General features: G+C 41.3%; 1 protein-coding gene across 1 annotated transcript in view; it reads left to right on the top strand.

Moving 5' to 3' along the window:
* The first annotated feature begins 1,490 nt into the window (after positions 1-1,490).
* Positions 1,491-21,500, top strand: part of PGGT1B (protein geranylgeranyltransferase type I subunit beta) — a 62,177-nt gene continuing 42,167 nt past the window's right edge. Inside the window, exons 1-2 of the mRNA XM_042982515.1 lie at positions 1,491-1,645; positions 10,354-10,472. Of these exons, the coding sequence (XP_042838449.1) occupies positions 1,506-1,645; positions 10,354-10,472 (259 nt within the window). The 5' untranslated portion in view covers positions 1,491-1,505. The remainder of the gene's footprint in view (positions 1,646-10,353; positions 10,473-21,500) is intronic.

The following is a 21,500-nucleotide window of genomic DNA, read 5'->3' as shown; positions in this document are numbered from 1 at the left end:
GACAATTCCTGCCCACGCAGTACTTATTTTAAGTAGTAGATTTTCTAAGAAAGTGAACAATCAAAATTATATTCAAACTTCTCTTGCTTAGTTGACTATGAAGAACCTGGGTTCAGGCCTGTCCTTTGGGTGGATTTTTTTCCCCCAAAGACTGCCTCATGAACTTTTAAAAAAAAATTTTTTTTTAATATTTATTTTTGAGACAGAGAGACAGAGCATGAATGGGGGAGGGTCAGAGAGAAGGAGACACAGAATCTGAAGCAGGCTCCAGGCTCCGAGCTGTCAGCACAGAGCCTGAGACCGGGCTGGAACTCGCTGGAACTCACAGACCGCGAGACGCCGGTCTAGAACTCACAGATCATGAGATTCATGACCTGAGCCGAAGTCGGAAGCTCAACCGACTGAGCCACCCAGGCGCCCCTTGCCTCATGAACTTTTAAAGGGAATAATATATGATAGAAGCAAATTAAGATCCTCTTTTTAAAAAAAAATAGCATCTTATTTCATTTTGTAACATACGGGTAGTTGAACATTTTGTGATATGGCAAATGGACGCAACATTGCTACTAGATGACACACTGACTCAAGCATGAAGAGTAAAATCTTTTTAAGACTTGCAAAAGAGAGGCACCTGGATGGCTCAGTCCGTTAAGCCTCAGACTTTGGTTCAAGTCATGATCTCACCGTTTGTGAGTTTGAGCCCTGCTTGGGGGCTCAGTGCTGACAGCTCAGAGCCTGGAGCCTGCTTCAGATTCTGTGTCTCCCTCTCTCTCTCTGCTCCTACCTTCCTTGTGCTCTCCTTTTCTTTCTCAAAAATAAACTTAAAAAAAAAAAAAAAAAAAAGACTTGAAGCACACACTTAGGAATATGTATCTTCTGTGTATATTGCATTTGTGTGTGTGTGTGTATATATATATATATATTTTTTTAAAGTGATTCATGGTATTCTAGAGAGACTAGGAATGTCTCTGAACCTTTGAAGCGTCTATAATTATTTAAAACACATTTATCTCCACAGATGGATTTGAAGGTTTAGTTTCCCTACCCATTCAGCTTAAAACTGTGACCTTCCAAAAAGGTGTGTTGGCAAATTTATTCTGATCCATCCGTTTTCATATATACCACCCTTTAGGGCCGTGATTTTCTCAAAGCAAACTAGGAGCTTTGGACTTCCTCCCAATTATCGAGGATACAAGTTCTGGAAGGATTTGTGGGCTGAATTTTACAAGGCTTAAGAGGGGTCCCCAATCCTGTAGGGCTCGGAAGAGAAAAGGTTGAGTCTGGAGAGAAATCTGAGGGATTAAAGTGCTGCGAAAGACCGCCAACAGCGAGGAAGCTCAACCACAGACCGGGTCAGCTCCCCCCCCCCCCCCCCCCCCCCCCCCCCCCCCCCCCCCCGGCGCTCGCCCCATCCCCACGCTCCAGCCACGAGTCGCCCCTCGGGCTTCCTTCACGACGCTCGCCAACTGCTTCCGGGTCGCGGCGGACGTCGCTTCCGCAGCAGCATGGCGGCCACGGAGGACGAGCGTCCGGCGGGGAGCGGTGAGGGAGAGCGGCTGGATTTCCTGCGAGACCGGCACGTGCGGTTCTTCCAGCGCTGCCTCCAGGTCTTGCCTGAGCGTTATTCTTCGCTCGAGACCAGCAGGTGATTGGTGGCCGTGGTCATCGGGGTGGGGACGGAGCCCGGCCGCAGCGGAAAGGCGCCGCGGAGCCTGCGCCGCCGCCCACCCGGCACTGCCCGGTGCCTCTCCTCTCGGGCGGGTCTGCCGTGGCTCTCCTCCCCCGAGCTACGGCGGGGGGACTGGGGGAGCCGTAAGGCCAGGCCTTGTGGGATCTCCATTTTCCGCCTTTTTTCTCTTCCCAACCATTTTTCCGGTCAACTCTGAGCTTCCTTTTTTACTTCCTCTCGTAGGCTCTGAATCGCTTGGCCTCATTACTTCCGAGTGTAAAAGGGAAAAGACAAACCATTTTGTCTCCGTATTTTAGATAGCCTGTCCTGTGCTCCCCTTTCCTGCAAAACGTTATTAACTCTGCACTGAACATCTGTATGATGTTTGAGGTGTAGGAGCGGCGTAAAGCCTATAAAGGTTTGAGGAGAAATGAACTTTCCAGGAATTGTAAATAGAAAGATAGGAGAAGGTTGGCGGAAGAGGTGCAGTGTTCCGTAAAGCAGGCTGTGAAAAGTGTATCTGCTGTAGCCTTGTGAGTTGGAGTTGGCTGAGGAGTGTGATTTGGCTGCGGCTAAGAAGCTGTGAATTAGTCATTCAGAGTAAAAGTCTGGGGACGAGGAGAAGGAGGCGGTTTTGCTCTGCACTGCTGGGTTTTGAAGCGAGCCTCCAAAGCTGCCTGGGACGGGCTAAGACGAGAGCAGATTGGTTCTGCTCTCATCTCTCCATATGTTCTGAATTCTGATTCCCTGGTGTATTTTGAACTCTGCATGACTGGGTCAGTTTTGGAAGGTTTACAGATTCCTTCTGCCTACGTGGTCTACAAATTTATTATGATAGGTACTGGAGTACAGCTGAACAAGACATACAGTTTCGTATAAGAGGCACTAAGTAAATATTTGTTGAGTTGTGTGAGATGAGCCCTGAAGGACGAACACATTCTTGCTAAAGAAAGAGCGAAGCGTTACGTATATTCTTTTATCCATACATAGGTGTTGATTGGCTAGCAGAGCACATCCCTAGACCTAAATTAAGGTTTTCAAAACTGACTCCATTGACTGAATGATATGGGATGAAACAAATGATATTAATAAATCACATTTTAGGGGGATTAATTTTACGTGAAATTGGGGGTCGCCTGCCTGGCTCAGTCCGTTAAGTGTCCGACTTTGGTTCAGGTCATAATCTCACGATTCATGGGTTCAAACACCACGTTGGGCTCTATGCTGACAGTCGAGAGCCTCGAGCCTGCTTCTGATTCTGTGTCTCCTCTCTCTGCCCCTCCCCCAATACCGCTCTGTCTCTCAAAAATAAATAAACATTAAAAAAGTAAAAAATTTATGTGAATTTGAAGCATTTGGATAAAAAACCTCTATTGTGATTGTTAAAGTTGTAGCTATCATTTTAGGTCTGTGGTTGCATTTTCTAAATGCCAGTGTTTGATTGCTCTATTTAAAATTCCAGCATGGACAAAACCATATATATATACTAGTGCATGTTGGTAAACTGTGTAATGGTGCTCATAGAATAAGTAAAACTGCAAAAACTGAACTGATTTAACAACTTTAATACAATCTTAGAATCTACACCAGGCATCATATATTAGATAATCATGTATAACGTCCTGGTGCATTAGTTAATATGTCTAATGTTTATCATTTGAGTAGAGTATCATTTCTTGTTTTGTTACAGCACACTTAGTAGCCACATTGAAGATCATCTGTACATAGAAGTTTTTGTATTGATTTTTTAACAGTTTTTCAGTTTTTCTCTGCTGATTCACACTCCTGGTTTAGCATTAAGTTCTTCTGTGGTAGGTGTGTGTGATTCATGATTGACTTGAAGATGCTTGTGAAGGGTCTTTGACCTCTTAAGCAAAGGTGACTGGTCACAAAATTTCTACTGATACCAGAGTTTTCAGGTAAAACAATGTGTTGGCTAGGTCACAATTCTTACTCAGTATTGCTATTGTACAAACAATTATTGAGTGCCTGCTGTGTGTCTGGGTACAGGCATACAGTCCGAAACCAGTGCTTGTGGTTGTCCTGTGTTCCTTCTTACTGATAGGTATGAAACGGGACTCTTTGGAAGGCTCCGAACAGGCTAGACATTTAGACACTTATTTTCTGACCCACCATTTTGGCAAAATTCCTTCATTTCCCTGTTTCTTTTAGTCTTAGAAATAGGACTACATTTTAATTTTTCTAATAGCTGTGCCTTTATGAAAATAAAGTATTTGTAGTTTTACCTGTGGCTTTTTCTCATACGAATTTCTGAAAGGTGGTAGTTATTAGTTAACTCAGCTGAATATTTAACCTTGGATTGTGAGCTTTGTGCATTAACAGGTTTCTTTTTTGTAAGTGATTTAGAAAGTTGTTTGGTTGGGAGTTGCTGTTGCCAATTGTATTTGGGTAACGGAAGTTAGGGTAGGGTAGGTTTGTTTTATTTTGTTTTGTTTTTTTAATCAAAGGACTAAATACTGACCATTTTTTGTGTATGTTGTTTTTATGGACCCAGCTGCTCTCCAGGAAGGGTTTAGTCATTTGGTTTTTATTTTAGAAGACACCACAATCAACCTAGTCTTTCTGTTCACGGGTCCTTCCATATTCCCCTATGTAGCCTGTGATGTAGCTGACTACCATGTAGCAACCACTCTGCCCTCTCCTTCCCTCCCTTATCTGAAATAAATCACAGTCCAGCAGTGTGTCTCTCAGTGTGATGACCGTGGCAGGAGGCTCTGCATTAGTGACATCATAAAATGCTTATAGGGGCGCCTGGGTGGCTCAGTCGGTTAAGCGTCCCACTTCAGCTCAGGTCATGATCTCACAGTCTGTGGGTTCGAGCCCCGCATCGGGCTCTGTGCTGACAGCTCAGAGCCTGGAGCCTGCTTCCGATTCTGTGTCTCCCTCTCTCTCTCTGCCCCTCCCCTGCTCATGCTCTGTCTCTCTCTCTCGCAAAAATAAAAACATTATAAAAAAAATTTTTTTTTAAATAAAAATAAAAAAATAAAATAAAATGCTTATAAAAATACACATACCTGGGCCCCCCCCCAGTTCTGTATGGAACTCTGTGTGGGCCCGAGAGTGTGCATTACGACAAGCATCCCAGGGGGTACTCCTACACGCTAAAGTTGGAGACTGTTCACTTGATAGGAGAAACAGATCTACAAATGGATTCTTGTAACAGTGCCTCCCAACCCTTTTGTGCATATAGATCACCTGGGGATCTTGTTAAAATGCAGATTCTGATTGCGGAGGTGTGGGAGGGGTCTAAGTTACTGTGTTCTGACAAGATCCCAGATGATGCTGATCTTGCTAATCGCCTCACCGCGCTTGAGTTTGGTTGCCAGTGATTGTGGTATTTGCAGGGTGTTACGGAAGCCCCTTAGCCCAACCTGAAGAGACACACATCTCAGAGATGGCTTCTTGGAAGAAGTAACCCTGGAGCTAAATAAATATTCAGTTTGGGGGAAGTCTGGGATCGGTTATAGGCAAGTGGACAATAAAGGCGGATAAGTGAGTGTTGAGGAGAGAAACTTCAATCATTTGTCTAATAGTATAAGGCAGGTGTGGTAGAAATTTAGCCTGGGGGGTAGACAGGGGCCAGATCACAGAGGGCTTTGTGTGCCAGGTCAGGAAAGCTGAATTTGATGTCACATAACTGATGTGAAGTCGCAAGCAGTGCATCTTCCTGATTAGATATGCGTTTTAGAGTGGTCGTTGAATTTGAAATTGGTTGTTGTAGTCAGTGGGACAAGATCAGAGCCAGAAAGACCAGTTAGCTGTCGCAGTAGTCTGGAGGCCAGATGCTGGGGCAGTGGAAGGAGGGATAGAAAGGAGGGGTGGAGGAAAAAGGAGTTCCAGGATTCTGGGACTGGAACTGCCATCTGGTCTCGGGACCATGAGGCCAAAGGAGCAGGTTTAGAGAGAGGAAGAAGATGATTTCTGTGACAGCACTTTTCCTATAGGTACTGAGTTGTTTCCCCTCATAATTTAACCTGCTTCAGGTTAGGAGGCTTGTTTTATTTGTTTTTGTCATGAAATCCAGCATGTAGTAGATGTTTAGTAAACATTTCTTCTTGAAAAATTATTTTGCATGTAAAATAATTCCAGAGATGAGCGGTTATACTTAAAAATATTTACCAGTCGGGCCAGCTATTTAAGAATATTACAGATCAAGAGTAAGGCTTAAAATTGTGGCATTTCTGTAGTGTTGCAGTAGGTCATTCCAGAGTATTGATTGGGACCTCTGTGTGCTGTGTATTTAACTTTATGATTAATTTTCAAGTGTTCTCTAAGGCTGTCATTTCCACCGTTAGCAATTTTATCAAGCAACTGTGTTCCTATTTCTAAATATAGCTGCTTGTTTATAATTTTAGAACTCTTTGCAGTATGATTTAGTTATAGCCCCACCTGAGATCTAGGCAGGAATGCAGTCACTTGTTAAAGACACTTGGAGATGCCAGGAAAGAGACTGTATTAGAAAGGGGGCAGAGTAGGTGATCCAAAGTTTAGGAATCTAGTCAATGCCCATAAATCAGTGTTTCCAGTATATTCCCAAATGGTCACGTAATCTGCTCCAGCCTAACAGTACACTCCTCATTCTCATTTAGTAGCACAAGAAAATCGTATTACTGTGGTTGTTTTTTTTTTCCCCCACACTCAGATTGTTTTTATTTATTTTTTCCTGTTTAATCCATGGGGCTTTTTTTGGGCTGTTTTTTTAAGACCTGAAAATTTTGTTGTTAAGCCTGAAAAATTTGGCATCTTTTGGAGATCTCATTCAGTTGATGCCTCCCATCTGTGAATCGATTCCCTGGTGCAGCAGCTTGATTTAGAGGGGACAAATGTTACTTCTTCATCCATGCAAGATCCCCTTTGCACAAGTATTGTTCAGAGGGAACAAAGGGCAGGAACGTGCAGCTGGCCTACTTTGCTTTTTCAGCATATAGTTTCAGAGTTCAATTCTAGGGAAAGAAGAAAGAACACAAATGTTCTCCCAAGTAACAACGTTCTAATACCTACACTGGCCTGATTTTAGGCACACGTCTTGGCATGATTCCCCCCCGCCCCCCGCCCCAGCCACGTGCCCAAGGTAGGTTGCCCAACAGTCCGTACATACCCCAAGTAGGACTCACTGGGGCACCTTAAGACCCCCCCCCCCCGCCTTAGTTCTCTCAGAGGCCCACATCCCCAAATCGTTTTTTATTATGGCTGCTTATTTAATTCTCTCCATCTCACAGTTGTAGGACTGCTTGAGAACTCAGGTGTGGTCAGAAGGGAGTGTCTTCCTAGCCTGTCTCAGAGGGAGGCCAGACATTGCTCCCAGTGGACTTCTTGGTTCTGCCAGCCGCTGCTGGGTGCCTCTCTTTATCAACATAAGCTTTCCACTGTGGCTGTGTTAATCCTATAAACCTTAGTCTCAACTGCTGGGAGTTGAAAATACTGGACTCTCTAAAGCCTTAATAATTAAGTATGCAAGATTTTAAAGTAGTTTACCAGCAGCTGACTAATTTTCGGTGTTCGCATCCATCTTCAGAAGCAAGTAAAATGAAAAGCAGATCAGATAACACAGGAACAGTGTGACTTTGGAGCAGGGTTACTTAACCTCAGCACTGTTGACATTTTGTTGAATGGCACTGTCCTGCGCGTGGTAGAAGGGATGTTTTGCGGCATTCCTGGCTTTTACCAGCTAGATGCCAGTGGTACCCTCCTCCCATGAGAACCCAAAATATCTTTACAGTGTCCCCTGGGGGCATTATTGCCCCAGTGGGGATTACTGCTCTAGAGCTGGGCTCCTGATCCTGGCTGGGATCACTCACCTGGGAAGTTCCCCACACCTGTGCCCCTGGCCCCCAAATTCCAGATACCCAGACCCCACTTTCCACCCGGAATTTCAGTTTCATTGTCGTGGAATAAGGCCTAGACCTCTCTGTGTTATATCAGTGTTTTAGTTTTTTGTTTTGTTTTTAAGTTTATTTATCTTGAGGGAGATAGCGTGAGTAGGGGAGGAGCAGATAGAGAATATCCTAAGCAGGCTCCACACTGCCAGCGCAGAGCCCTATGCAGGGTCAAACCCACAAAGCCATGGATCATGACCTGAGCTGAAACCTAGAGCCAGACGCTTAACTGAGCCACCCAGGTGCCCCTAGTTTTGTTTTTTGAGCTGATTTGAATGTGCAGGCAGGTTTGAGAAACACCCCTGAGGAGAATACCACCGTGTGACTCAGTGTTCCTAAATAGTTTAATTGGTTATCTAGCAGTGAAATCTGAAGCAGATTACTTGACTTCTTTGGACTTCATGATCTTGAGCTAAAAAATTTAAGAGAGTACTTAACTTAGAAAAGAATACCAGTTTATTTTTATAGACTTTTAGTTGTTTTCCTCTTTCTTTTATTTTTTTTAAGCAACCTTCATGCCTAGTGTGGAGCCCATCTTGGGACTTGAACTCATGACCCTGAGATCAAGACCTGAGTCGAGATCAAGAGTTGGACGCTTAACCGATTGAGCCACGCAGGCGCCCCTAGATGTTTTCTTATTACATACTTTTCATTAATAGGAATATTTTTGATTTATCCAGCCTTAGTAGGCTGTGTTATCAACAACCTCATGTTGTCCCCCATTTCCACCTCTGTCCTCCTTTTTTTTTCTATAATACCTTAATAAACTAGATTATTAGATAATTTCATTGTATCTGACTGTGATCATTTACACCAACACTGAAAACCCCTGGGAGAGTGCTCCAGGTTGGTTAGATGAAATATTACAGGTCTTTCATTTGTTAGTTAATTCAATAAGTGAGTACATATCCTGCACAAGGCAGACCTTATCTCATGAGACATAATTATCATGAACAGTGATTCTCAAACTTGGCTGCTGTTAGCTTGAGGTCTTTCCCATATCTAAAGTATCATTTTGTTTTGGGGAAGGGCAGGGTTCTCTGTGGGGAGGAAGGTTGCCAACCAGGGACCTGGAGATAAGGCCTATAGTATAACTGTGTGATTAGATTCTGAGGTCACTAACTCATGTCAGATCAGGGAAAATACCAGTAATGATAGCCTCCTTGGGTGAGTGCTTGCGTGTGGGCAGGTAGTGAATACCTGTGTGAGGTGTGATGAGGATTTATAGATAAGCAGACTTAGAAAAAGCAGAAAAGATCCTGCCCAGGTTATGAATGGCTGTAAATCAGCGAACATATGATTTGAACCTAGCTCATTTGACAGCAGAATCTGAACTCTGAACTGTAGCCTCCCACATAAAGGAGTTCCACTGCCCTTAATTTAATCCTGATCTTGCTCAGATAAATCACCTGCGTAATTCTGGTGGCTCTCAGTGGTTTGTTAGAATTAAATTGAGATATAGCATATGAGAAATTTTCTAGCTCCCTGTCTAATAGACAGTAATAGTCTCTCAATAATGTAACTTTCCCAAAATCTTTGTTCTTAAGTATAACAATATCTTATCAGTTTTAGGTTTTGCCCTTAAGCTTTGGTTGGAATTACTCTTTGGTGTGTTTCCTCCTGTTATCTAATGTATGCTAGCCTTTTTCAACCAGGGGTCAGAGAGAGAATTACATGGTTAAAAAAAAATTTAAAGAGTAACTGTTTTCTCATTTTTCCTTAAGTTGGTAATATTTTTCTAGATGCATGAGAAAGAAGTTAATTTATTATACACAATGAGGGCATTAGGGCTTATTTCTCTTTTGGAATCTCTTTTGAAAACAGGTTGCAGAATGTGTCAAGTGGCTTTGCTGTAAGATTTTGGACCAGAAGATTTAAAGTATTAATTGTTTAGTATTAGTCATAGGAACTGTTAGAATATAGAAATGTGATAACCATGTTCAGGGGTGCCTGGCTGGCTCAGTCAATATAGAGCATGCAACTCTTGATCCCAGGGCTGTGAGTTCAAGCCCCATGTGGGGTGTAGAGATTACTTAAATTAAAAAAAAAAAGATAACCATGTTCAGAAAACAGTATAGAATGTATCTCAGCCTGAAAAGAATTATATATAACAAACTCTTTATGTAAAAATCACTTAAGTACTAGTTTTAAATGAAAACACAGAGTTGACATTTCTCATTTAGTATGCAATCTTGGAAGGGAATGTGTTGCCTTACAGTTTTTCATTCCATTGAAGAATCCTCTCTGGGAAAATGAAGTTGAAATGCATATGTATTTTTTAAAGTGTTCCTTATTTCCCAAAATTCAGTTTAAGTTTTGTCCAGTTACATTATTTGTAAACAAATTTGAATACAGATGGGTTTATTCTAACCTTCCTTAAGAATTAAGCACCCACTATAAGTGTAGCTGTTCTTGGCAAGTAAGTGGAAATTGGTATTCTCTATGTTTTCCAGCCTTTTGGACTTACTTGTACTAATTGGGTGCAGGGAATTCCTTTTTTAACCTACATTAGCCTTCAGGTTGCTGATGAGTTTCAAATGTGTATGACTGTTTTTTTTTTTTTTTTTACCCCCGAACGCTCCTTTTTACAAATGAAACAAAGATTTGATTGGTATTATTAAATTATAAGAATAAATATGACTTTTTGGCTTTTGCAAAATGAGAGTACTGTTTGAATTAATTTTAAAATTAGAAAGACTTTATTTTTCTGAACAAGAAAAACTTCAGTGTTTAGACAGTTATAATGGAATTTTACGTTTGTTTCTTTGTTTTTTTTTTTTCTTTTAGGTTGACAATTGCATTTTTTGCTCTCTCCGGGCTGGATATGTTGGACTCCTTAGATGTGGTGAACAAAGATGATATAATAGAGTGGATTTACTCCCTGCAGGTCCTTCCCACAGAAGACAGTGAGTGAGTTTTTAGCATTTTATTTTTAGTATGACTAGCTAGTTGTACTCGGCGTAACGTGTGTTGGACTAGCAAATCGCAGTATTTATTTGTAAACTCTTACCACGTTTTGTTAGCCATGTTTTGGCTTGCAATGCTGACCTCCTATTCTGTTCCAGCACAGAACTTGAGAGGTCTAGTCATGGGGGCACCTGGCTGGCAGTAGGTGGATCGTGCAACTCTGGATCCTTGGGGTCATGAGTTTGAGCCCCATGGTGGGGGTAGAGATTACTTAAAAAAATGAAATAAAAAGTAGCCTGATCATTAATCTCTCGAGAGAACAGTTGGCGGCTGTCTGGGATTAGAGATTGGCAGTTATAGCCGCATATTGTGTTCTGCGCCTCCACGTTGATGACTGCCTGTGGATGCTTTGTATGTGGTGTTTATGTTTGGTTAGTTTGGTAGCGTTTGCTCTATTTTTCATTCCCAGCCATTTCTTTTTTTCTTCTCAGTGAACTCTCTTCCGTCACAAAGTTTCATTTCAGTCTCCCTGTGGTTTTCCCTCTTAACGTTTCATGTTTCATGAGCCTTTCCTTAAGGGTTTCTTAGACCTCTTACTAGCACTCCAGTCCTTTTTATGATGCTTCTTAAGCTTGATCAATTCTGACCAGTTACATTAATTTTCAAAATTTATATATTACCCGATCAACTAAATGCACACAAGTTTTATATACCCTATTGTTCACTCTGTTCATACCTAACATTGATATAAGTTATAAATGTTAGAGATTCGAACCTTGAAAAGAGAAGCAGATAAACTCCCAGGAAATGACACAGTTGTTTTTTTTTAGCATGATCATCACTCAGTTGGCTCTTAAGAGTCAACATTTATGAATTAACCATGTGTTTCATTGGTTGGAGTAAATGTGTACGAAGGTCCCAACCTAGATAAACTCTAAGGAAATAATAAACTGAAAGTTTGTTTTAGAAAGAGGTTTGCTCTGTTAGCAGATGCTCTTAGGCATAGTTTATGTCTTTCTACTTTATTGTTCTTGAATTTTGTAGTGCTTGTGTTTATAATTTCTAAAATCTGTGCCTGTTTACAGATTGTTGTTTAAAAATGATTAAGCGTTTTGAACTAGGTTTGTCTTACGGAAACACCCAATCACTTTTCACCAGCTGCATGAAGCAGCATATATGCTATACTGGTCAGTGGTTACACATTCAAGCATGTTGGTGAGTTGAGTAGGATTTATTGAATGTCCTGCTGAGCCTGTGGACAGAGGCTGTGATAAATTACAGGATGTGCTGCTCACCCTCTAGGAGCTTGGGGACTGACGTGAGGTCACGGTGCTAGACACCTGAAAAATTGAAGTAATTTGTTTTGGTTTTTTTACTAGTTTGAGTCTGGGATTTTTTAAAAAAACCTTTAAAGTTAAGTATTAGGGACGTCTGGGTGGCTCAGTTCAGCATCTGACTCGATTTCGGCTTGGGTCATGATCTGGTTTGTGGGATCGAGCTCCATTTCAGACTCCACACTGACAGCACAGAGCCCTCTTGGGATTCTCTCTCACCTCTCTCTCCCTCTGCCTCACCCCTGCTCATGTTCAGTCTCTCTCAAAATAAATAAACTTAAAAAAATTGTTTTAATAAAAATAAATATTAGATGTAGTATTATTATAGATTCTGATGTTTTATTGTTTACTGAAAATACCTGTCCTGATTAAATTTTATGCTGTAGTTTCTTAAGGGGATGTATCTCACATAGTGCACATGTGAAATTGTACAGAGTGAGTCACAGAAAAGCTGTTCTGTACATTTTTGCTGAACATTTTATATTATTTTTAGAAAACATTTACTGATACTCATTTTCCTGAAATAAAATAGCCATTGTTTCTATACTATAGAAAAGTATGGATCTTAAGATTTCAGTGAGAGAACTCTTTTGTACAGGTTTTAGTCACCAGAACGTTTATTCACCTTGTCTTCTACTTTCTGTCTTGTCTTCGTATTTCTCCCCACTCTTGAGCACTGTTTGCTGGCTCCGTGATTGTCTTCTCTTAAAATGCGTCTACTTTCTTCTACCATTTTATTGTAAGTTTTTTTACAACAGCCTAATACCCATTAATACCCATATTCTTTTCTTTTTTTAATGCAGTTTAGAGAATGGTTAAAATAACTGGTTAATTCTTCTCCCAGTGGAAGAGCAGTGGCCATAGAATAATTGACTGCTGCTTTTATGTTCTTTTTTTTTTTTTTTTTTAAATGTTTGTTTATTTTGAGAAAGAGCGTGAGCCAAGGAGGGGTAGAGAAGGGAGGCAGACACAGAATCCGAAGCAGGCTCGGCACAGAGCCCGACATGGGGCTTGAATTCACAAACTGCAAGATCATGAACTCAGCCAAAGTCAGACACTTAACCGACTGAGCCACCCAGGTGCCCCACTTTTACACTCTTAAGCGTGGACTTTACATGTATCATTTTGTTATCCCTTGGGTATGTGACTAAGCAAGTCAGTGAACTCTTTTTTTGTGTGCAGTTAGTTTAATTAAAACTTGTATTCTTTCTAAAGTCTGCTCTCTTGTGAGGGATTTGCTATTATCTGAACTCTCATATCATTCGTAATAATTGCATTTGCTGCAGATTCACTAGAATGGCTAATGTGGAAGAGGCGGCGAATAGCAGTTGTCGGGAAAGTGCAGCGCACCTGGAGCTCCCACACAGTGCTGGAGGGGTTGTGCCCATCCTTTGGAAACTGTTGGGTGGTACTTAATAGCGCTGCACATCTGTGTGGTCCCTGACACGGGGCTTGTGTTCCCTAGTACACAGCCCACAGAAGTGAAAACGTGTTCACCACAGGATGCACATGAGAATGTTCATAGCAGTGTTTCACAAGAGTCCAGATGTAGGCACCACAGAAACTACCCATCACTGGTATAATCGATAAGTGGTGTATTAAAATATTCACACAATGGAATGCTGTATGGTAGCGGAAAAGAACAGTCTCTAACTATATGCAAAACTTATGATGAATGTCACAGACAAGTTTTTTTGGGGGGGAAAAAAAAGTACCTAGTGTCTTATTCTCTTTACACAAAGTACAAAATTAGACAAAACCAGTCTGACCTTTTGGGGAGTGAAGGAAGGACATGTGAAGGGAAAGTAGGAGTGAAGTAGGAGGGGCTTCTAGGGTGCCATCGCGGACTTATGAGTGCTGGTTATGTGGATGACTTTACTTGGCACAGTTGATTGAGTTGTTTGATTATGATAGTGCACTTTTCTTATGTTTATTTTAGTTTGGTAAAGGTTTAAAAAAATTTTTTTGAATCCTGATTGGTACTCACCATCTGAGACCCATCAGAATTCTTACTTCCCTTCGTATTGTCAACTACACGGATTTCATTGGTTTGCTAATTTTTTTTTTTCATTTGTAGTTGCTTAACCACTGCTTAAAATGTTTTTGCTTGTGTCCAAATTGTAAACTTCTGGAGGGCAGAGAATGTGTCTGTCTTACATTTCTTCTCTTTCAGTGCCTAAGGCATTGTTGTGCTTCAGGAGTTGTTGGACGATTAATTAAATCACCCATACCTCCTCCAGCTTTACTGCTCCTCTTTCTATTTTCACGTTGGGTCTACAGCATTGTGATATTGTGATTTATGAGATGTGTATGTTTTGTCTTCATCCACAGCCCCTCTCTCACCGCTTCCAAAACCCTTAGCATTTCTTAAGCCTTTGGAGGGGGATAAAGTTGTCTTTTGTTATGTTAATGAGGTTCTGGAAAGCACCTAAAGATGGGGGCTGCTGGCCTCTAAGCAGTGATTAGAGGGTTGTCACTTTCAGTCCCACCCCCTGACCTCCAGGGAAGTTGAAGCAATTGCCAGCTTCAATTTAATAGTTCTTGTCCAAAAAACGTAGCCTACATAAAAACTGAAAAGGACGGGGTTCAGAGAGCTTCCTGGTTGTTGAACATGTGGAGATGCTGGGAGGGTGGCGCTCCTGGAGAGGGCCGAGGGCAGGGAAACTCTGCCGCCCATCCCCATATCTTGCCCTCTGCACCTCTTCCATTTGGCTGTTTGTGAGTTACATCCTTTTACTGTTAATAACGTGTTTCGTTTGAGTTCTGTGAGCTGGCACAATAATTGTACCTAAGGAGAGGGGCTCGTGGGAACCTCCAGTGCATAGCCAGTGGGTCAGAAGCACAGCTAACTGGGCTGACGATGTCCGAAGTTGGGGGTGGGTTCGGGGCGGTTTGCAGTCCAGTAGGACTGAGCCCTCAGCCTGTGGAATCTGATGCTGTGTCTGAGTAGTGTCAGAGTTGATTATATTGAGCTATATTCAGTTGCGTTGAGTGAATGGCTGGCGTTCTGAGAATTGCTTGTTGGAAATTGCGTCTTAGAACACCTAATTTAAGCCTCCTCTGGCTCCTCAAATATTTTCTCATTCATAAGGCATTTATTTGCAGACAGAGTAGAATGTGCTGTCCGTTACTCATCGGTCTATATTTGTCCTGCTTAAAAATCTAAAAATGTTAAAAGCCCAGGACCGTAAAAGAATAACTTGGTAAATTTGATTAAATAAATACTTCTAAATGTTATGCAGTAAAAGATAAGGTTGAATAAGTGACAGGCTTGGAAATTGTGGCAACATATATTATAAAATATTAATATCCAGGCTGTGAAGAATTCTTAAAAGATTGAGAAGAAAATGACACATCAGCACGTAGAAAATGACAAAATTTAAGAATAGGAGGTTCTCAAAAGAAGACAGTAAATACAGGATTAACCTTACTAGAAAAGTCAGGGAGATGCAGTAGAAACAGTATTGTATTATTTTTTTATCTAACACATAGATTTAGCCCGAAGTTTTAAAAGTTGGCAAGAATCAGGGGAAAGAGCACTTTAGTATCATTTTGGTGGAAATGAAAATCATTGTAACCTTTTGAGAGGTATTTTAGCAGTATAATTTTTTATACAACTGACATATTCTTGTGTGTGTGGTCGTGGGTTGATTAATGGCCCCAAAAGTTATGTCCGATCAGAACCTCAGAATATGACCTTAGTTGGAATAGGGGCCTTCACAGGTGTAATTAAGGTAAAGATCTCCAGATTGGTGAGTGGTGTCCTTATAGGAGAAGGGAAGAGGGAGATTGAAGACGCAGGGGGAAGGTGGCACCAGGGCGGAGGCGCAGATTAGAGTGCTGGTTAGTACATGGGACTGCTGGGATTGCCCAGAGCTGCCAGAAGCTAAGAGAGAAGCCAGAATGGACTTTCCCTCAGAGCCTCCAGAAGGAACCAGCCCTACCAACACCTTGATTTTGGACTTCTGGGTTCCAGAGCTGTGAGAAAATACTTTTTGTTGTTGAAAGCCTCTAGATTCGTGGCGATTTGTTGTTACTAACCTCAGAAAACTAATATGTGTGCATAAAAACCTCTGTGGAATATTTTTCGGCATTGTTCATCTCACTGACAAATTAGAGGGGGAATCAGTGTTCACAAAAGTGAATCAGTTAAGGGGTGCCTGGGTGGCTAAGTTGGTTAAGTGTTCGACTTTGGCTCAGGTCACTGATGGTGGCAGTTCATGAGCTCAAGCCCCGAGTCGGGCTCTGTGCTGACAGCTCAGAGCCTGAAGCCTGCTTAGCATTCTGTGTCTCCCTTTCTCTCTGCCCTTCCCCCACTCATGCTCGATCTTCAAACTAAATACAAAAACATTAAAAAAAAAAAAAGTGGAACAGTTAAGTCAACTATGGTCTACCAAGAATAGTACACAGTAACCAAGTGATTGAGGTAGATCTAGGTATATACATACTGATTTGAAAATGTTCTTCTGTGGTTAAATTATATATGCCAACATGTACTCAGATGTTTTAATAAAAAGTCTTTGATTAAAAATGTATAGGAACAACTCTGTAAGGGTATATAGAAAATCTTTGTAGAGGGGGAGGTAGATGGAAACAGACATGGGAGGATGCCAGGATTAGGTAGTACTTTCATTTTATTCTATATATCTGCACTGTTTAAGTGTTTATCATGTTTCTATATTTAAAAATTCAAGTTAGGAAAAGCTTTAACCTCTTCAAAACACAACAAAAATAAAAAACTAAACTTAAGGTTGTATGGTTATGTACGGATATTGATATTTTGCTATTGCAGAAATAATAGCATATGCTATATATATATATAATATATGCTATAATAGAAATAAATATATGTTAATTAAAATTTTATAATGGAAAATGAGAAGCAGAGTGATGAGGAGACCTGCCCGAGGCCACACAGAGATATTAAGTGATAGAGTCAGACTGAAATCCCAGGCTTCTGACTCCCAAGTCCCCATGGTGCTCTGCTAGTGAAGTATGTAGGTCCCTAGTGGAGACCATCATGTGTGGCCCTTAAGTGCATTGTGAATATTTAATTAGAATTAACCCTGGCTTTCCACTTAACTCTGGGGTTGTAAAGACCCTAATGATATGTCAGTCTAAGCGTGTGGTCACACCATTGGAGATTTGGAGCCCTTCTCATCAACCTCCAGAAGTGTTTAAGAAACACAAGGGAGGGGTGTCTCGCTGGCTCAGTCAGTTAAGCATCCAACTTGGTCTCAGGTCATGATCTCACAATTGCTGAATTTGAGCTCCGTGTCGGGCTCTGTACGGACAGCTCAGAGCCTGTAGCCTGCTTCGGATTCTGTCTATTTCTCTCTCTCTCTCTCTCTCTCTCATTCTCTCTCTAAAATAAACAGTTAAAAAAAAAAAAATTACAGGGGCACCTGGGTAGCTCAGTTGCTTGAGCATCTGACTTCAGCTCAGGTCATGATCTCGTGGTTTGTGAGTTTGAGCCCCACATTGGGCACACTGGTGTCAGCCTGTCAACGCAAAGCCTACTTCGGATCCTCTGTCCCCCTCTGTCTGCCCCTCCCCAACTTGTGCTCTCCCCAAAATAAGTAAATTATTTTTTTAATTTAAAAAAGGATTAGTCTGGCTGTTGTGTATTCCCTTTTCTCATTAAGGGCACAGCTAGAACAAAGCAAAGAATATTATAGTCCGTCATTTTACAAATGAGGATGTTAAGATCCAAAGGGATTAATAATTTGTCCACAACAATGTATAACTAGTTAATGCTAGAGGAAAATTTAGAGCACAGTTTTCTGTTTTGCAGTCCTTTGATATTCCCATTGCTGTATATTTCCAGTACTGATTCCGTACAATAGATGCTCTGTGTATTGTGTGTGTGTTTTTCTGTTGAGAATTTCGTTTAGATTTTTCAATCCATTGCTGCCTTTGATAACATGCTCACAAGTGTAAGTATAGTTCTCATGTGGCTCAAATGAGCATATTGTACATTGAAAAAATTATATAGAATGTCTGTTTTGGAAGCATTGGAGGTCAAGAATTTTTTGCAAAGATTGGGACACCTGGGCGGCTCAATAAGTTAAGTGTCTACCTGGTTTTAACTCATCTCATGATCTCGTGGTTTGCGAGTTGGAGCCCTGCATCAGGCTCCACGCTGCCAGTGCAGAGCCTGCTTCGGATTATCTGTCTCCTTCTCTCTCTGCCACTTCCCTGCTGGTGTTCTGTCTCTGTCTGTCTCTGTCTCTGTCTGTTTATCTCTCTGTCTCTATCAAAATACATAAACCTTAAAAAAAGTATATTTTTTGCAAAGATAGCCCTGCAGTGGTGATGTGCCCAAATGTCCAGTGTCCCTCACTGTGTGTCTGGTAGGCCACACTACACATCTGTTCACAATCCAGCTGCAAGTCTGAATTCTCCATTTACTGGTTGGTTGGATGAAACATCCATTTATTGGATGCCTTTTCTGTAGTTGGCCTAGGTCTGACTCTGAAACTTATCTGTGAAATTTAGAGAATAGATCTACAAACCCATTTTGTAGGCTCTAGAATATTTTGTTCACCTTGCACGTGTTTCTTGAGATCTCTGAGGAATTATTTCTGGGCTAATAAAATGTACACCTCCATTTGTACATAAAAAAATTGCCACGTTCCTCACTTGAGTTGTTTGCTTAGTGCAAAAACCTAGTGGTTAAAATGGGAATTAGAGGGGTGCCTGGGTGGCTTGGTTAAGCATCCACCCTTGGCCCAGATCATGATCTCATGGTTCCTGAGTTCGAGCCCAACATCAGGCTCTTTGTTGAGGGTGCAGAGCTTGCATGGGTTTCTCTGTCTCCCTCTCTCTGTCCCTCCCCCGCTCGCTCTGTCTCTAAAAATAAATGAATAAACTTTAAAAATATATTTTTAAAAAATGGGGACAAGAAAATTGAGAACATGACCAAATCAGGTTGTAAATTATATTTAACTAGCATGGCCACTATTAATAGCATGGAGATATTGTAACCCAAGAGTTGTTCTTTGTTAGAAGTACCTAAATATAATTTTTCATGTATTTTTATGTCACAATAAAATTTTCTCTTAGAAGAGTGGGTAATATACTGCTTTCTTATGAAAAGTAGCTTCAGTGACTAAAATCTTTTTAAACTGCCATTGAGGTTTTACATTTTATAGATTTATAACTGTTTTGTTTAAAGAATACCCAGACATATTGCCTTTATAATGTTTGACATATAGTTGGTGTTTATTACGAGCTTAATAGTAAAACCCTAAGATTTAAAGATTTTATTTTGGGGGGCGCCTGGGTGGCTTAGTTGGTTAAGCTTCTGATTTCAGCTCAGATCATGACCTCAAGGCTTGTGGGTTCCAGCCCCACGTCAGGCTCTGTGCTGACAGCCCAGAGCCTGGAGCCTGCTTCAGATTCTGTGTCTCCCTCTCTCTCTCTACCCGCCCCCCCCCCAAATAAACATTAAAAAAGTAATTAAAATATTTGGGGGGGGCACCTGGGTAGCTCAGTTGGTTAAGCTTTCGATGTTGGCTCAGGTCATGATCTCACCGTTCGTGAGTTTGAGTCCCACGTTGGCCTCTGTGCTGACAGCTCAGAGCCTGGAGCCTGCTTCAGATCTGTCTCTTCTCTCTCTGCCCCTCCCCCTCCTTGCACTTTATCTCTCTCAAAAATAAACAAACGTGAAAAAAGTTTTTTTATTTTCTTTTAAGAGAGAGTGCGTGCCAGTGGAGGGGGGACAGAGGGAGAGAATCTTAAGATCTTAAGCAGGCTCTACGTGAGATCATGACCTGGGCTGAAATCAAGAGTCGGACATTTAACCACCTGAGCTATCCAGGCACCCCTAAAACCCTAAGTTTTAAACTGAGAGATGCTCCAGTCATCAAGAAGTCAGCTTTGTAGTTTAATGATTGTCTTTCACGTGCAGACACAAAAAATAAAGACAAAAGGATTGTTTTCCCTTGCCATAGACAGCTAAACACATTCTCTAATAAGCACATCCCTCTACATGCTCCCATATAAACACGCATGCATATTATATCCCTGTACATACTCCCATTTTTGCTGATTCTCTTTTTCTTCCCATGTACCCAATTGCATTTTTCTTCAGTAACCTGGATTTTTATGATGTATTGCTGTCTAAACCAGCTTCCACGTAACAAAGTAAACTAGTTTGACTTCGTGGCTCTGTGATAGTGGAGGATACATTCACCCCATCAGTGGTTCTCAATTCTAATTGTATATCAAACAGGGATTGTTTTTCTTTTTATATACATGAGTGTCCATGCCCCACTCAGATGGTTCTGATGTGGACCTGAGTTAGGACCCAAGAGGCATGTACTGTGTTTTTTCAAATTATGCATTTGATTCTTCTGGGACCTGAACCACACTTCCAGTTTATTCTGCTACTACTGAATAGGAGCACTAGATGGCGCTGTCTAATAACCTCCAAGGAAGCTTGAACTATCCTAAATATGCATCCAGTTGTAAATTTGGAATTAATTGCGTGTTTATACTTAATAATTATCATGAATAGGTAAGCTTACTAGAATTATAAACGAAAGCACAATAGCAAGCACATCTTGACAAGAACCAGAAAGGATTGCCCAATGCCTTCTTTTCAGTGTGCACTCTTTTGAAAACGGAGGGGAGGCAGGTGTTTTTATTTTAGAGAAAATCAGTTTCAGAGGAAAGCTTCTGTTACTTTCCTCTTCACTTTTGTTTAAATCTAATGAATTGACTTGAAGTGGTTACTGTTTATTGTGCCTTGGTCACTGTGGTACGCATAATCAGAATGTGTCCTTTAACCCTCATAAGAACCCTGCAAAATACTGCTAGCAGTACATTACTGTTCCTCTCTCAGAAAGAGAACTACCTCAGAGAGATTGTTACTTGCCTGTGGAACACAGGGCTAGTAGGAATAGGGTCTTGAGTTTGATTCCACGTGTCCATGCCATCATCTCCTAACCTTAGGTGATATTTTTGAACATCAGTATTTTTGCTGCCTTTTCAGAAAAGTTATTGATGTAAATAAGCTAACAACATAGAAATGAGGAAATAAAAATGCCGTTTAGTTATTTACCAGTAAGGAAATGTTATTTCATTCAGAAACATTTTTTTAAACCCTAACAGGCGTTCCTTCATTTTATTGCACTTCAGTTTACTGTGTTTTGCAGATACTGCATTTTTTACGGATTGAAAGTTTGTGGCATCCCTGTGTCATGCAAGTCTATTGGTGCCATTTTTCCAACAGCGTTTGCTTATTTTGTGTCTCTGTTCCACATTTGGGTAATTTTCGCGGTGTTTCAGACTTTTTTGTTACATGCATTATGGTGATGTGTGATCAGTGATCTTTGACGTTACTATTCAGATTGTTTTGGGGCGTGACAACCTGTGCCCATATAAGATGGCGCACTTAACTGCTAAATGTGTGTGTTGTGACTGCTCCACTGACCGGCCGTTCCTCCTCATCCCTCTCCTCAGGCCTCCTGAGTCCCTGAGACACAACAATATTGAAATTAGGCCAGTTAGGAACCCTACAGTGGCCTCTCAGCCTTCAAATGAAAGGAAACAGCTTGCACATCTGTCACTTTAAATCATAAGCTAGAAATGATTAAGCTTGGTGAGGAAGGCATGTCAAAAGCCTAGCGGGCCAAAAGCTAGATCTCTTGTGCCAGTCAGTCAAGTTGTGAGTGCAGAGGAAGAGTT

This window comes from Panthera tigris, chromosome A1 (genome assembly GCF_018350195.1).
Source record: "Panthera tigris isolate Pti1 chromosome A1, P.tigris_Pti1_mat1.1, whole genome shotgun sequence".
NCBI classification, from domain to species: Eukaryota; Metazoa; Chordata; class Mammalia; order Carnivora; family Felidae; genus Panthera; species Panthera tigris.
Note: the sequence above shows the minus strand (reverse complement) of the source record. Positions and strands in the feature narration are given on the sequence as shown.